Raw genomic sequence first — 16,547 nt, forward strand, 5'->3', positions numbered from 1 at the left:
AATGAGATTAGTGGAAGAACAGCATCTAGTAAAGATGAGGTCAAGCGTATTGCCTGCCTTGTGAGTAGGGGGGGAAGGTGAGAGGGTGAGGTCAAAAGAGGAGAGGAGTGGAAAGAAGGAGGCAGAGAGGAATGAGTCAAAGGTAGACGTGGGGAGGTTAAAGTCACCCAGAACTGTGAGAGGTGAGCCATCCTCAGGAAAGGAACTTATCAGGGCGTCAAGCTCATTGATGAACTCTCCAAGGATGTTAAGCTTGAAAGGGCTGGTAACTGTGACAGCATGGAATTCAAAGGAGGCGATAGACAGATGGGTCAGGGGAGAAAGAGAGAATGTCCACTTGGGAGAGATGAGGATCCCAGTGCCACCACCCCGCTGACCAGAAGCTCTCGGGGTGTGCGAGAACACGTGGGCAGACGAGGAGAGAGCAGTAGGAGTAGCAGTGTTATCAGTGGTAATCCATGTTTCCGTCAGTGCCAAGAAGTCGAGGGACTGGAGGGAAGCATAGGTTGAGATGAACTCTGCCTTGTTGGCCGCAGATCGGCAGTTCCAGAGGCTGCCTGAGACCTGGAACTCCACGTGGGTCGTGCGCGCTGGGACCACCAGGTTAGAGTAGCAGCGGCCACGCGGTGTGAAGCGTTTGTATGGTCTGTGCAGAGAGGAGAGAACAGGGATAGACAGACACATAGTTGACAGGCTACAGAAGAGGCTACGCTAATGCAAAGGAGATTGGAATGACAAGTGGACTACACGTCTCGAATGTTCAGAAAGTTAAGCTTACGTTGCAAAAAATCTTATTGACTAAAATGATATAGTACTGCTGGCTGGTGAAATAGGCTAGCTAGCAGTGGCTGCGTTGTTGTCTTTGTTTGAAAGTGTAGCTGGCTAGGTAACCTCTAACTGGCTAGGTAACCTCGACAATTACTCTAGACTACACAATTATCTTGGATACAAAGACGGCTATGTAGCCAGCTAAGATCAAACAAATCAAACTGTTGTACTGTAATGAAATGAAATGTAATACTACCTGTAATACTACCTGTGGAGCAAAGCGGAATGCAACTACTCGCTCCAAACCAAACCGGAAGTGCGTATCGTAGAGGGAGAGGCAATAGAAGTGTTGTTTCTTGTATTATTGTCTTTTGTGTCTTTAGAGGACTGCTTCACCTTAATGTCCCCTTTCCCTTTTCTTCTGTCCTTATTTTGTCCCACTTTGTCCCTTCTTTGTCCCTTCTTCTCTTCTGCCAACTAGACACTCCTTGTTAGCTAGCTAGCTTCTTTCAGGAATGTCCCTAGCAACTGCCTAGCAACAGGTAAACAACTTAGCTAGCTAAGAAAACGGTATAATTTTATGAAAAATTGTTACTTTTTCAAAAGCCTTTCTTCTTTGTTTGCTGCTTGTTTGGTCTCCTATTCAGTTTGCAGTTTTCTTTTGATTTTTTTTCGATGTACTTTACTCTAAAAAAAAACATTTAAATTTCAATATTTGTAGGAGCTCATCTTTTCAGCTGCTGCTGCTTAATTTGGAACTCCGGAACAGAGTTCATCTAGGCACCACACTGTTACTCTGCCATATGGTCGAGCATATGCTTACACCAGAGGAGGCTGGTGGGAGGAGCTACAGGAGGACGGACTCATTGTATATGGCTGAAATTGAATACATGGTCAAAACATGTGGTTTCCATATGTTTGGTGTGTTTGACACCATTCCATTAATTCCATTACGGTCTTTACAATGAGCTGTCCTCCTATAGCTCCTCCCACCAGCCTCCTCTGGCTTACACGTGGTGTTTATAAATGGCTCTTATCCAGGGTCCCTATCTAATGGCAAGCCCTCCTGTCCTCCTGTAAATCATTTACTGTGATGGTGCTGTTAGTACATTTATGATGCATACATCCCTAGGCATTCTGTAGGCACCATAGAATAATATTATCTGTCTATAGTAGGTAGTCTGTGCATGTCATTCTGCTTTCCTTTCTCTGTGATAATGTCTGGTGGTGAAATTGGAATGGATATATAATATAGTATCAATGTTTTTATTTTTAATTTGCAGGCATAAAAAATACTTGTAGCAACAAAAACACTAGAATAATGACTGCGAAATAATACATCTAGGGAATCACAAAAATAAACTTCAAAAAGTTAGTGTCCTAGACTAGTGATGCACAGGGGTTGGGGTTACGCGTCTCTTGACCCGTAATCATCACGTGGTTTGGTGATGTCACGAGGTGGTTAATTTAATGTGGCCCTAATGTTACCAGCTCAAACTAGTTTTTGAGAAACAAAGGGGAGGGCGACAAATAAGAGCAAGCGGGCCGGGCTAGAGGTATTGGAGGACTGTAAAAAATCGATTGTGGCTCAAAGTAAAGACCATAAACTCTCGCCAAGAAGTACGATCAAAGAAACAAGTAAGTTACATGTGTATTTGTCCAAATGTATAGTGATAAAATGATGTTACTTTGTATCACTCAATACAACATTATCATTGCTCACTTTTAATAGTTAAAATATATAGTCTCCATCATCCGAATCCTCTGGGGAATAACTGATGTGTCGTGTGTAATTTTTCAATTGGAGTGATTTTTCTTGGGATGATTTATTTGTGTGTATGTTTCTTTATTTAGTTCTTCTTTTTAGTTTTATGGTCTTTTAAATAATTTATGCACCATGTGTTGGCTTTACTGCATAGATTCATAACTTTTGCCAGTAATGAACACAACTTTTGTCACATACACGCGATTTGCGCAAAAAGCGCAGTGGCACTGGGTATTGGCATAAACATTCGTTGAATCAAAAACGTTTAATTGAATCTTAAATATGAAGTCAACGATTGAACGAACTTTTTTAATTCTACAACTTTACAAGCGGTTCTGTTTAGGGCTCTGAAGAAGTTGTGGCCAAATGACGTTTTGTTGTAATAACGGCTTTGCTTTGAGTTTAATAACTTTGTAATTACGTTAGCTATATTTTGCACTGTGTGTTAACGTCCTCAGGGGTGACACATTCTAGTGTTGATGATAAGTAGTATGTGTGTGTGTGTGTGTGTGTGTGTGGGGGTGGCGGGTATGCAGCCCCTCTGTACTTCTAAATGTATGGTCTCATTACTGTAACTACTTTGAGCTATGATACTTGAGTTCGGAAGAACGGAGATAAATCCAGCGAAATATAATAATATTGTTTTATATAAGTTATTATGTTTAGTTATTGCTATTTCAGATGTAGCGAAGCTACATAGTTTGAAAGTGTACTTCTACATGTCTTTGTTCATCTTAAAGTAAAGCATACGCATTTATTCCACAATTTGAATTGTGTTCAGGTTCCAGAAATCTTTTGCTTTCTGTTTGGGCCAATGAATGAAAACTGAAAACTTCACTTGAATGAAGACCTGAAAACTTCACTTAAGCAGTAACTAACTGTAAGTGGTTATGGATAAAAGCCTCTGCTGAATGACTAAAATCAAAGTCAATGTAAATATCTCCCACCTCAACAATATGAGCATTGAAATCAACTCTAACCTCAAGTACTTCTATTCACTGCTATCCACTCCGCTCAAGAGTTGTTCTCCTTTTTTGTGTTTCACTGCCCGGGAACTTTTTTACCTGACCACAATTTATGGCTGCCCCGCCTATCGTTTGCTTTCCCCCCCCCCCCCCCCCCCCCTGATCCAAAGTAGGGGCTGTGTAAGAGGCTGTAAACGATGATTTGCGGTCAGAGATAACGATCAAAGCGACATAACCTTAGAAAGGGAAATGGGGGAAAGATGGTCCTCAGTCTGTTGTTATCATTGTTTTTTCCAGTTGTATTTTTTGGCTCTTTTAGAAAGTTATTGGCCACACTAGATACAGCTAGTGCCCCAGGGTTAGCTTTTAGAAATGGAGGAGGGGCAGCATGGGGCTTTAGAGCTTGTGTGAGCTTGGCAGATGGACCTTGAGGCAATGGCACAGATAATCAGTGGAGAGAAAACAGCTTTGAAAAGACAGAGAAAACTCTCCCTGGCTATTCAAATGCACCATTCAACCTGATTTCAGCAGAGATTTGTGGGTGCGTGGCCCCTCTACTATTCTCTCACTGCTCATGGAGTATGATGGAGTATGTCATTGGTTATGTTGAAATAGGAAGGAATGGGAAGTAAGTAGGCCACTGTCTCTTTTAGAGAATAAACCATTTTGTCATGACTGCCATGCCTCAACTAGGAGGGATCATATTTTCACGTCACTGACGGCAGGGAGGATGTTTAGCTGTCGACAATGAAGTTATAGTATATAAAGTGCACTCATACTATTTGAGTCAATAACGTGAATCATTCTGTCCTTGCGCTGTTGGTCCTTGACGGCCAGAATCCACCTATATTTTGTATATTTGATCAAATAAAGCATGTGATTCAGCCATTTGTTGGCCACTAAGTGTTCCTTCCTGAAGTAGGCCAGGACATTCTGGGTCTTTGTTAACTGTCTTTCTTTAGAGTGACCCTCTACCCCGCAGCTTCTCTCTTAGTGGGCATTCCATCCTTTTTTTGCGGTCAGTGACTTTTCTGAGAAGACGAGGAATGCTGCTTAGCAGTTTAAACAAGAGTGACTTTTACGCTTTATGCTGTTCAGGTTCAGTGTAGTCCTGCTTTCCATGTGTTGTTGTTATTGTTTCGTGGTAGAACTGATCTAGTATATCTAACGTTATCTATTTGATCACAGTGGTCTAGTGCCATTATTAGATTATTGTCAAGAGGAAGCACCATTTGAGTCAATCAAAATATGATCTTTACGGTATCTGATCCAATTTGACTATTTGGTTTTGCTTTCTGCTAGGCAATACATGTTATGTTTATCCCGTTGTGTGATGGGTAGCTGGTGGAAGTTAGGTGTGGGGGTAGGCGATGTTTCATCATGACATGTTTATAGTTGGGAAAGGAAGATCTCTTACACACAGATACCTACCTATTCTAACATTCCTGTTACAGCTGAATTCCTGATGGATAAAAATGACAATGTTTGTAGGCATATTTTGCAAATTATTGGGCATGCTAGCTCTAGTAAGCTGTGGTATTTTAAGATGACCTTTCTCCCAGTATGCTAAGTTCACATTCAGATGTGTGGAACAAAGACCCTGCATGGGATATCTGTCTAGTGGCCCTTTAGAATGGAGTGAAAGGAGACCAGGAAAAGGCTCTGTTTTGATACAGGGTGTCTGCATTCGTAAAGAACGATAAAAGATTTTGAGGGCGCTCCGGGCCTCACCCTTGGCAAGGCTCAGTGGGTTAGACGAGGCCTGCTGGGTGTTGTTTCATCAAAGACAAAAGTGTTGCCTGGAGTAGCCCCTCGACATTTATGGCCAGGGGAAGAATGTCATTGGAACTGCTAGCTGGTGCGGAAAAAACAAGCCAGCTTTTACTTGAAAATGGAACTCTATCGTTTTTTCAAGTGATACAAAAAGATTGCGATTCCGTGAGTGGTGGGAGTTGAGAATGGAGAGTTTCCAGAGATTCATGGTTGCTTGGAGTGTTTAATTACGCTCACTGGCCATCAACATTTAATTTCTGTTTTTGAGGACAGAATACAGATTTACTGGGTCAACAGAATATTTGTTGGCTTGAAGAGGAGCAGTAAGCGTATGTGCCAGAGGGCCGGCTGTCCTGGCCATTGTGTATCACTTTCATTCGCAGTCCTTTTGATGAGCAGTCAAGTAAAGAAACAACACTTTCAGAAGCCAATTGTAAAGTTGCCTGATAAAACGATAGTGCCTTGGTAGATTCTCCAGAAAGACCAGCTCCCTGGTGAGTGAGTAGATGGCTGCCACTTATGTCATTCTGCCTCACACAGTACGAGGCGATAGTTCAGAGAGGTGATAACCTCTAATGGATCGGACTTTTCCAGTGAGTTGTTGATTCATCGGCTGTGGCTGACCTTTCTATCCAAGGATGCCCGCAGGCAGGGAAAGTTCAATGTGAGCATACTGCAATGTGAGCGGATGTGGCTACGATCCCTGCTCATCTTCTGGACATATTGGCTCAGGCACAAACCAATGAAACAAATGTTGCTGTTAGATTAGTCATTTGCGTGGGCGACGGGCATTACACAAGGGTGCTGTTCATCAGAGACTTCCCAGCAAACCGGGAACCTTCACAGAACATTATCTAAGATTACCGCTATGGGGGGGGGGGGGGGGTGCTGACGAAAGACTCATAAAGGAGTAATACAGGCCTAGTTCACAAATGTTGTTGAAAATCTGTTTATATACAGTACCAGTCAAAAGTTTGGACACACCTACTCATTCAAGGGTTCTTCTTTATTTTGACTATGTTCTACATTGTAGAATAATAGTGAAAACATCAAAACTATGAAATAACACATATGGAATCATGTAGTAACCCAAAAAGTGTTAAACAAAGTAGCCACCCTTTGCCTTGATGACAGCTTTGCACACTCTTGGCATTCTCTAAAGCAGCTTCACCTGGAAGGCTTTTCCAACAATCTTGAAGGAGTTATCACATATGCTGAGCACTTGTTGGCTGCTTTTCCTTCACTCTGCGGTCCAAGTCATCCCAAACCATCTCAATTGGGTTGAGGTCGGGTGATTGTGGAGGCCAGGTCATCTTTCTGTAAAGTACTTTGTGACATCGGGTGATGTAAAAAGGGCTTTATAAAAACATTTGATTGACATGATGCAGCACTTCATCACTCTCCTCACAAATTATAGTCCCACTAAGTGCAAACCAGATGGGATGGCGTATAGCTGCAGAATGCTGTGGTACCCATGCTGGTTAAGTGTGTTCTGAATTCTAAATAAATCACAGACCGTGTCACCAGCAAAGCACACCCACACCATCACACCTCCTCCTCCATGCTTCACGGTGGGAACCACACATGCGTATATCATCCTTTTACCTACTCTGCATCTCACCAAGACACGTCGGTTGGAACCAAAAATCTCAAATTTGGACTCATCAGACCAAAGGACAGATTTCCACCAGTATAATGTCCATTGCTCGTGTTTCTTGGCCCAAGCAAGTCTTTCTCTTATTGGTGTCCTTTAGTAGTGGTTTCTTTGCAGCAATTCGACCATGAAGGCCTGATTCATGCAGTCTCCTCTGAACAGTTGCTGTTGAGATGTGTCTGTTACTTGAACTCTGTGAAGCATTTATTTGGGCTGCAATCTGAGATGCAGTTAACTCTAATGAACTTATCCTCTGTAGCAGAGTTAACTCTGGGTCTTCCTTTCCTGTGGCGGTCCTCTTGAAAGCCAGTTTCATCATAGTGCTTGATGGTTTTTGCGACTGCACTTGAAGAAACTTTCAAAGTTCTTGAAAGTTTTCGGATTGACTGACCTTCATGTAATGATGGATTGTCTTTTCTCTTTGCTTATTTGAGCTGTTCTTGCTATAATTTGGACTTGGTCTAGTACTAAATAGGGCTATCTTCTGTATGTCACCCCTTTTTTTTTTTTTTTTTTTTATTTCACCTTTATTTAACCAGGTAGGCTAGTTGAGAACAAGTTCTCATTTGCAACTGCGACCTGGCCAAGATAAAGCATAGCAGTGTGAACAGACAACACAGAGTTACACATGGAGTAAACAATAAACAAGTCAATAACATGGTAGAAAAAAAGAGAATCTATATACAATGTGTGCAAAAGGCATGAGGTAGGCAATAAATCGAATAATTACAATTTAGCAGATTAACACTGGAGTGATAAATCATCAGATGAACATGTGCAAGAAGAGATACTGGTGTGCAAAAGAGCAGAAAAGTAAATAAATAAAAGCAGTATGGGGGGTGAGGTAGGTAAATTGGGTGGGTAGTTTACAGATGGACTATGTACAGCTGCAGCGATCGGTTAGCTGCTCGGATAGCAGCTAACTGCTCGGATAGCAGCTACCTTGTCACAACACAACTGATTGGCTCAAACACGTTAAGAAGGAAAGAAATTCCACAAATTAACTTTTAACTAGGCACACCTGTTAATTGACATGCATTCCAGGTGACTACCTTGTGAAGCTGGTTGAGAGAATGCCAAGGGTGTGCAAAGCTGTCATCAAGGCAAAGGGTGGCTACTTTGAAGAATCTCAAATCTCAAATATATTTGTTTAACACTTTTTTGGTTACTACATGATTCTATGTGCTATTTCATAGTTTTGATTTCTTCACTAATATTCCAATATTTAGTATGAGTAATGTGTACTAACTGTTGACTGGTATTGTATATATTTTTTTATATATACATCATATATATATATATTTTTTTTTTTTTCCAATTCATCAGGAGGTGCTGCAGCACCCCTGCTTCCTGTGGCTATGTCCTTGGAATGTTCTCCCAACATTCACTAACATTTTCTTCACAACATCTGTCAAAAACTACCATAGAACATTCCCCTAAGGTTCTCATTAGGGATTGTAATAACACAATGTTCCGGCAATGTTCTTAGAACGTACTACCGCCAACAAAATGTGGGAGCAATAGAACTGGTTCTGAGGGAAGATTACAGGAACGTTCTGCTAATGTTGATGGATATGTTATTCAAAACATAACGACAAGCAGGGAATATTCCTACGGTGGTCTAAAAAAAAGATATATTGTGACATGATGGTTCTTATAGCGTTCCCTGAAAATTCTTCAGCAATAAAATGTTGGAGATATAGAAGTTGTTCTAAAAACATACTTCAACAATAATGCAATGAGTTCTGAAAACATTGCTGCAATGTTCTGCTAATTTTGATGTGTAATGTAACAGTATTGAAGTTGCCAAACTTTCAAGCAAATGGCATTCCGATCTTCTTACATCATTATATTTTATAAGGGTATTGTCCTAACAAATCTACAAGAATTATAAGAATGAAGTAGATTTGAACTTGCAGTGCGCCATCTTCCAGCCCTGTAGGCTACTTATTTTGCTGCACCACCAGGAGCTTAATGTTTCTAGTGGATCATTAAATTATGATCCAAACTATGGCTATATGTCTTAGGACATATGCACATCTCTGTACACCTCACCGCAATCCGCCTTGGCAACAATTGAACATGAATTCTGAAATCAAGTTTGTCGGGAAAATAAAAGTCAAAACATCCCAACTTTACAGCAAAGAAGAAGATTGGTAGCGAAAGAAACAATAGAGGATACTTCTTTTTCCGATTTTGTTATCCTGTCTTTTGCAAAGACAAAGACCACAACCTGGAAATCAGAGTAAAGGTGTAAACAGCAGTATTAGTCACATCGCAGTGGCGCGGTGGATTCATTCCAGGGATAACACTCCAAAGGACAGTTTTGATCCCTGCTTATGACTATCAAAATAAATACGGTAAAACTATGTTTGTACAATAAATGTCTAATAAGTTATGTGATTCCAAAGAATTGACATATGTGTTTCTACATGGATTTCTAACTTCCTCAACAGTAAGATAACACTAACACTAGGAAAGAAATCTCTATGGACTGTTCAAAACTTAATTTGATAAGTCTGGGAACATTGAGGGAATGTTTTGTGCACCCTGATACAAACATTGTAAGAATGTCATCAAAACTGGACAGATTTTGTGTTTTGGGAACCTGTCGTGTCATATCCCCACAATATTCCCATAACCTAAATAAATGTTTTAGGGACATTTAAAGAACATTTTAAAAAGTTTAACATCAGGTGAATGTTTTTTGCATTCTAAAATAAACATTGCATAATCATCCACAAAAGTGGACCGTTTTTGTGTTTTAGGAACAGATCTTTTGTCATGTCCCCAGAATCAGACGGTTCCCACAACATATGAAACATTCTGGGAACCATTAAAGAACAGACGAAATGTGTTCTGGGAACGTTCTTGCAACATCAAGCAAATGTTTCATACAATCATTGTATAATCATCAGCACAACTGGACAGTTGTTGTATTATGAGAACATTTGCCGCAACCTAACAAATGTTCTGGGAACTTTCACAGAACCAATTTTGGTTTGCCGATTTGGCATCTTAGTTGGTGTTGTAGGAAGATGCATTGTAACATCCACATGACATATTGTGAACAGCCCAGAATGTGACATCTTAGTTCCCCGCTGCTGTGTGATCTCAATTCTCTGTTCTCAATGTCTTCATTGTTTGTGTTCCACTAGGACACTAGAAGGATTTGTGCATTTTGCCAGTCGTTAATGATGGGTCCTAATTAATCATAACCAACAGGCTATGGCACAGAAAACGCTCATCTTGTGCCTTGAAAGTTGATTGTATGTCACAGGAATGAACTTCATAATATTCCAAACACTTCTTTGCATGACGGGAAGGAATGTTTCTGTTTGTATTACCCTGGGAAGCAGATTGATTGAACAAGGCCGCTAATCTTTTGATGGGAAAGCGTGAAAATACCTTTAGATTCCCACCACAAAATCAAGGATTTGGTATGATATGCAACCTTGTTTTGGGTTATTGAAATCAGATTCTTGAGTTACTCTTTGTGGGTGTTCTTCAAACTAATACAAGACCTGTTTGTCCCGGCACATCTCTGAGCTCTTCTAACTCAGACAGAGACATGCCGTTCCCCTGTGTCCCACAGAAGAATGGCTTCAAACCAAGCCTCTTCAATCGAGCTCTCCCTGTCGGGGCGGCCCCTATCACCTCCCAGCAGGTGGGTTAGCCTTCACCATGGTGATCTGGTGCTGCCGTCCATCCCCTGCTGCCAGCTCTGGGACTGTTGGCAGAAAGAATAGACATTAACTCAATTAAGTCAGAGAATAAATAGAAACTCCGAACTTGGCAGGATAGGAGGATCCCTTATAGACATTCATACATTTCAGAAATAGACGGCTATTTCTTTATCTGTGAGTTGCTGCCCTCTTCTTTTGAACTAGACTATTAAACCTGAAATCTGTAAAGGGGAAACATTGCCACTGTTTGCCCCAGTGCCTTTGTTTTTAAGGGTTTATCAGAAACATACCTCAAACAACATGACCAGCCTAGCTAACCTGTAAAGTATTGTTGAATTTGGACACATTGTGGTGCTGTTGGACAGGAAAAACCATTCGTGCAAGCTTATTGGCTCATAGCGGCCATATTGTTTCAGCTAGTCTTGCATCCATAAATGCTATATACCAAATTTGGTCCCGATTGGTCCAGCGGTTCAGGAGAAGAAGACGTTAAAAATGGTCCAAAATACATCAAAAGAATATTGTATTGCATGATCAATTTGATTTTGAGTTCTGATATTTGGCAAGCGTAGTAAACAGTACCGAAGTAACTCGTCTTAGGGCTATGTGTCAAATTTTTCCTGATGGTGGCACACCCTAGCTGAACCTCGGCCATTGCGTGTAAGGCAGCATGGTAAAAAAAAATCTCAGTACATATTCTGGTGTTCTATTGCATGTGCAACGATGTTCTAGTAAAAAAAAAACAATGTTCCCTGTTTGAAGTAACTTTGTTGTTGTAATAGCCCAAATGGATATGACAGTTTCACCCTTTACGGATTTCAGCTTTAAAAAGTCTGCACAATGCAATGACCAGGATACACAAAGATGGGAAGCGCCATTGTGACAATAAGATGACATGAATTGTGTTCAATGTGTCATCACATAGATACAGTTGAAGTCGGAAGTTAACATACACTTAGGTTGGAGTCATTAAAACTCGTTTTTTAACCACTCCACAAATTTCTTGTTAACAAACTATCGTTTTGGCAAGTCGGTTAGGACATCTACTTTGTGCATGACACAAGTAATTTTTCCAACAATTGTTTACAGACAGATTATTTCACTTATAATTCACTGTATCACAATTCCAGATGGTCAGAAGTTTACATTCACTAAGTTGACTGTGCCTTTAAACAGCTTGGAAAATGCCAGAAAATGATGTCATGGCTTTGGAAGCCTCTGATTGGCTAATTGACGTAATTTGAGTCAATTGGAGGTGTACCGGGTGGATGTATTTCAAGGCCTACCTTCAAACTCAGTGCCTCTTTGCTTGACATCATGGGACAATCAAAAGAAATCAGCCAAGACCTACCTAAAAAAAAAATTGTAGGTCTGGTTCATCCTTGGGAGCAATTTCCAAATGCCTGAAGGTACCACATTCATCTGTACAAACAATAGTACGCAAGTATAAACACCATGGGACAATGCAGCCGTCATACCGCTCAGGAAGGAGATGCGTAGTGTCTCCTAGAGATGCACGTACTTTGGTGCGAAAAGTGCGAATCAATCCCAGAACAACAGCAAAGGACCTTGTGAAGATGCTGGAGGAAACAGGTACAAAAGTATCTATATCCACAGTAAAACGAGTCTTATATCGAGATAACCTGAAAGGCCGCGCAGCAAGGAAGAAGCCACTGCTCCAAAACCGCCATGAAAAAGCCAGACTACGGTTTGCAACTGCACATGGGGACAAAGATCATACTTTTAGGAGAAATTTCCTCTGGTCTGATGAAACAAAAATGGAACTGTTTGGACATAATGACCATCGTTATGTTTGGAGGAAAAAGGGGGAGGCTTGCAAGCCGAAGAACATCATCCCAACCGTGAAGCACGGGGTGGCAGTATCATGTTTTGGGGGTGCTTTGCTGCAGGAGGGACTGGTGCACTTCACAAAGTAGATGGCATCATGAGGATGGAAAATTATGTGGATATATTGAAGCAACATCTCAAGACATCAGCCAGGAAGTTATAGCTTGGTCGCAAATGGGTCTTCCAAATGGACAATGACCCCAAGCATACTTCCAAAGTTGTGACAAAATGGCTTAAGGACAACAAAGTCAAGGTATTGGAATGGCCATCACAAAGCCCTGACCTCAATCACATAGAAAAATGTGTGGGCAGAACTGAAAAAGCGTGTGCGAGCAAGGAGCCCTACAAACCTGACTCAGTTGAATGGGCCAAAATTCACCCAACTTATTGTGGGAAGCTTATGGAAGGCTACCCGAAACGTTTGACCCAAGTTAAACAATTTAAAGGCAATGCTACCAAATACTAATTGACTGTATGTAAACTTCTGACCCACTGGGAATGTGATGAAAGAAATAAAAGCTGAAAGAAATAATCCTCTCTACTATTATTCTGACATTTCACATTCTTAAAATAAAGTGGTGATCCTAACTGACCAAAGACAGGGAATTTATACTAGGATTAAATGTCAGGAATTGTGAAAAACTGAGTTTTAATGTATTTGGCTAAGGTGTATGTAAACTTCCGACTTCAATTGTAGATGTATGTTTTCTAACATATTCCTGGCACTGCTCGTCACAAAATAAAAATGTGTATTTTGTTTGGTGTTCATGTTGGAAAACGTGTTGTTTTGTGTAAGGGGAAGTGAAAGGGTGGAGCGGGTAGCTCATGACCCATTGATCCTCATTGCTGGTTGTGTTCCTCACAGTTTGTCTGATTGACCCTAAGTTGAGTCATGAGATCATAGGGAAAAAATCTATACAATATTTCAGCCCTCTCACATGTATTTTCCCAGTTCCCAGGCTCGAGTGTCAGGCTTTAATACTGTTTAATGTAATGATTTTTCTATAACATGATGTGTTTTACTCTTTGACCATAATCCCTTATTCACCTTTAACCTCTAAAGTACAGAACCACTCATTGTGAATTAGTTTTATATAGCTGGTAACGATCAATATTTGACCTTGATCGTTCTCTTTCAACTCTCATCTCGATTATAGATACACACCAGAGGAACATCAGCTTGACCTCTGGAACAGCAGATGTCACCTCAAATGACACACAATATAACCTACATAATGGAAACATTATTTCTTGTGCCATAATGGCATGTTTTTTTTCTTTTCTCTCCAGTATGCGGGGTTTATTCTCAACAGTTGTGGTGCTTCTGGTGGCCTTGATGATAGTCACCACTGAAGCAGGTAAAAACAAGAAAGGTAAGGGATTTGCTATGTATTGCTTTAATTTGCCATGCACAGTTGTAGAATTAGCATGACAGCTGCACCTTTCACGAGGTTCATAAAGCCTCAGTTGGAAACCTGTCCTTACTAACGACTAATTGTAATATTGCTGATATTATTTCTGTCGTCTTGCTGTTTTTGTTTTACAGAGAAGGGGAAAGGGGCCAAGGGTGGTGCCTCTGACTGTGCTGAGTGGCGCTATGGTAGCTGTGTGCCTAACAACGGAGACTGTGGAGTCGGTGTCAGAGAGGGCACCTGCAACGACCAGATGAGGAAACTGAAATGCAAAGTGCCTTGCAACTGGAAGAAGGAGTTCGGCGGTAGAAATTATACATTGATAGATGATTCCATTTCCCTTGATATGCCATATAATTCTCAAAGTGTAAAGTGGTGGTCAGTCAATCAAAAATATAGCAAACGTTCATAGCTTATTACTACATAATTAGAATTGTATCATGTAATTTCTTAGTAAATACCTAGTAATTGACATAACCGCAAAAAACTATAGAACTACATTATGTTCAGACTGTTCTATGATAGCCTGACGACTTATGCTAAATTCTTCCGCTGCTCTGTCGTTCACGACATACTTTAGTCTGAGACTGCATCATTGAAGTTGTTTGTTGGGACGAGGGGCACGGGGGGCGTTGTGCAAAGCAAAGTCATCAGCGATTGGATCGTCTCTAACCAATCAGAGTATCAAAGCCAATGACACATTTTCAAACCCATCGCTTTACCCACGTGTGTTCTGGCTCTGGCACAAACCATCGGTTTCTGGACCAATCAGACGGCCCAAATATGTTTGCATTCGGTGAAGGGTTGGGGAGGTACTCAGATCCAGACTCATTGCGGGGAAGAAACGAACGTATGTGGGCGTGGCGTAGCGTTTGGCCAGAGCAAGGAGTCTGTGTAGCCAGGCAAGCTTTATGGTGGGGTGTTCCTGATACTCAGCGGGTTTTCCCTTCTGACCTTTGCCATTTCAGCTGACTGCAAGTATAAGTTTGGCAGCTGGGGTGAGTGTGACACAGCTACTGGATCCAAGAAACGGTCTGGAACCCTGAAAAAGGCCCTGTACAACGCAGAGTGCCAACCCACCATCGAGGTGTCTAAGCCATGCCCCGCAAAGACCAAGACAAAGTCCAAAGGTAAGAAGTAGACATTTAAGTAATGTAATAAAGTAACATTCCTATCCACAAATTAGCATGTCATATTGAGCCAAGGAATCTATGATGAAGTGACCCTATTGTTTGATCATTTTTGATTGTCTTCCCACAGGAAAGAAGGGAAGAGGGAAGGAGAACTAAAAAGGTGGATGAGTCCACATTGAACAAGTGATTGGTTTGATTTTATTACGCAATATCCTTTGCTTTTTCAACAAACATAATATGCACAAGTGAATTATGGAGATGTCAAATGGGCCTTTCCTTCAAATACAGTATAACACACGCTAAATGTCTCTGAATATTGACCAAATATCCCACAAATGTAGACAAACACAATTCTTTTCACATATTTCCAGCTGTCGGTGGCCTGGAAAACTTAGCCTGCTTGTGTTCTGATATTTCCATAATGTTAGTAAGATTCCAGTTCTGGACATGCTGTATTATGCAAGAAACAAATACTTTGACCTCACCAGTGTTCTAGATCTACCTAAACCTTGTGATGTACACCATTTTCCAGAGTTTGTTGCATTTTTTTCCTTTACATTAGTTCAACTGGAGTCAAGACATAGCTCCTTGTTTGACATTGTTTCTTAACCAGTAAATAGATAATTTAATATGCTTGAGTTTTTTTTAAATTCAAAATGTTCATCTTACATTGTTGTGATTGTTATAGTTTTCTCTTGACTACCAATTAGTATTACTAACAGAGTTGATGAGTGGATTTTAATTGCGTGTGCCAATTAGTAAAAGTAGAGAGATACAAATCAACTATTTTTCTAGTAAACTGAGGACTGTCAGCTCAACGTGTTTCATGTACAATACAAAGCTGAGCTTGAATGCTCATAAGAATGCAGTCATTGTCTTTGTAAAGATAATAGTGGTATTGTTAAAACAATTTGTTTTATAATATATATACTTCAAAAGGTGTCAGGCGATTTTGAGTGAACTGCTGTGTTCATATTCTTGCAAACACACATGCACACACCTTCACACAGTTCATCTGTACTCTCATTTTTGTAATTACTGTCATTATTATTACACAAACCCTTGGAACAGAAAAAAAAATCAACTACTTTAAATAAACTCTCTGAATTTTGACTATTGGTTGTTTCGTGTTTCTTCTTAATAAATGTTTGTTAAGTCTCTGCTTTTGTTGAAATATACAGTGGCAATTTAACTTACTACATTTATGCATTTAAAGAGAGACGGAATCAAAACAACTATGTCTCTGGTTGAAAATGCCCTATGCGGCATCAATATGTGTCAGAAACATTTATTCTGGTGTCAAAATGTACTACAAAGTGTAAATATGATCATTTTAGTCATAAAGTCAGTCTCGTCCAAAACAGATGTGCGAGATTATTAGGAAAAAAGTTTATGTCACGGCGTGAAGGGTACCTAACAATATTTCTTTCCTGCCCACAGCTGGCAGCACCCGAGTAGTGCCCAGCACACTGGCCATTGTACATTTGGTTTGAATTTGGATATCCCTATGGGGCTAGTTAGGGACCATCAGTAAATTACACAA

General features: G+C 40.5%; 1 protein-coding gene across 1 annotated transcript; it reads left to right on the forward strand.

Annotated features, from left to right (window-relative positions):
- Positions 1–2,235: 2,235 nt before the first annotated feature.
- On the forward strand, positions 2,236–16,117 carry LOC139563332 (midkine-B-like). The gene is made up of 5 exons (XM_071381960.1): positions 2,236–2,406; positions 13,750–13,832; positions 14,006–14,176; positions 14,840–15,001; positions 15,132–16,117. Exons 2-5 carry the CDS (start codon positions 13,751–13,753, stop codon positions 15,158–15,160), a joined length of 444 nt encoding a protein of 147 aa, XP_071238061.1. The 5' UTR covers positions 2,236–2,406; position 13,750; the 3' UTR covers positions 15,161–16,117.
- Positions 16,118–16,547: the final 430 nt, after the last annotated feature.

This window comes from Salvelinus alpinus, chromosome 33 (genome assembly GCF_045679555.1).
Source record: "Salvelinus alpinus chromosome 33, SLU_Salpinus.1, whole genome shotgun sequence".
NCBI lineage: Eukaryota > Metazoa > Chordata > Actinopteri > Salmoniformes > Salmonidae > Salvelinus > Salvelinus alpinus.

What these genes read in the sequence shown, in the direction of transcription:
- LOC139563332 (XM_071381960.1), top strand. Translation starts at nt 13,751, where the DNA reads ATGCGGGGTTTATTCTCAACAGTTGTGGTGCTTCTGGTGGCCTTGATG. An exon ending in AGCAGGTAAAAACAAGAAAG is followed by an intron (nt 13,833 to 14,005) that starts GTAAGGGATTTG and finishes TTTGTTTTACAG; the next exon opens with AGAAGGGGAAAGGGGCCAAG. An exon ending in CTGGAAGAAGGAGTTCGGCG is followed by an intron (nt 14,177 to 14,839) that starts GTAGAAATTATA and finishes TTGCCATTTCAG; the next exon opens with CTGACTGCAAGTATAAGTTT.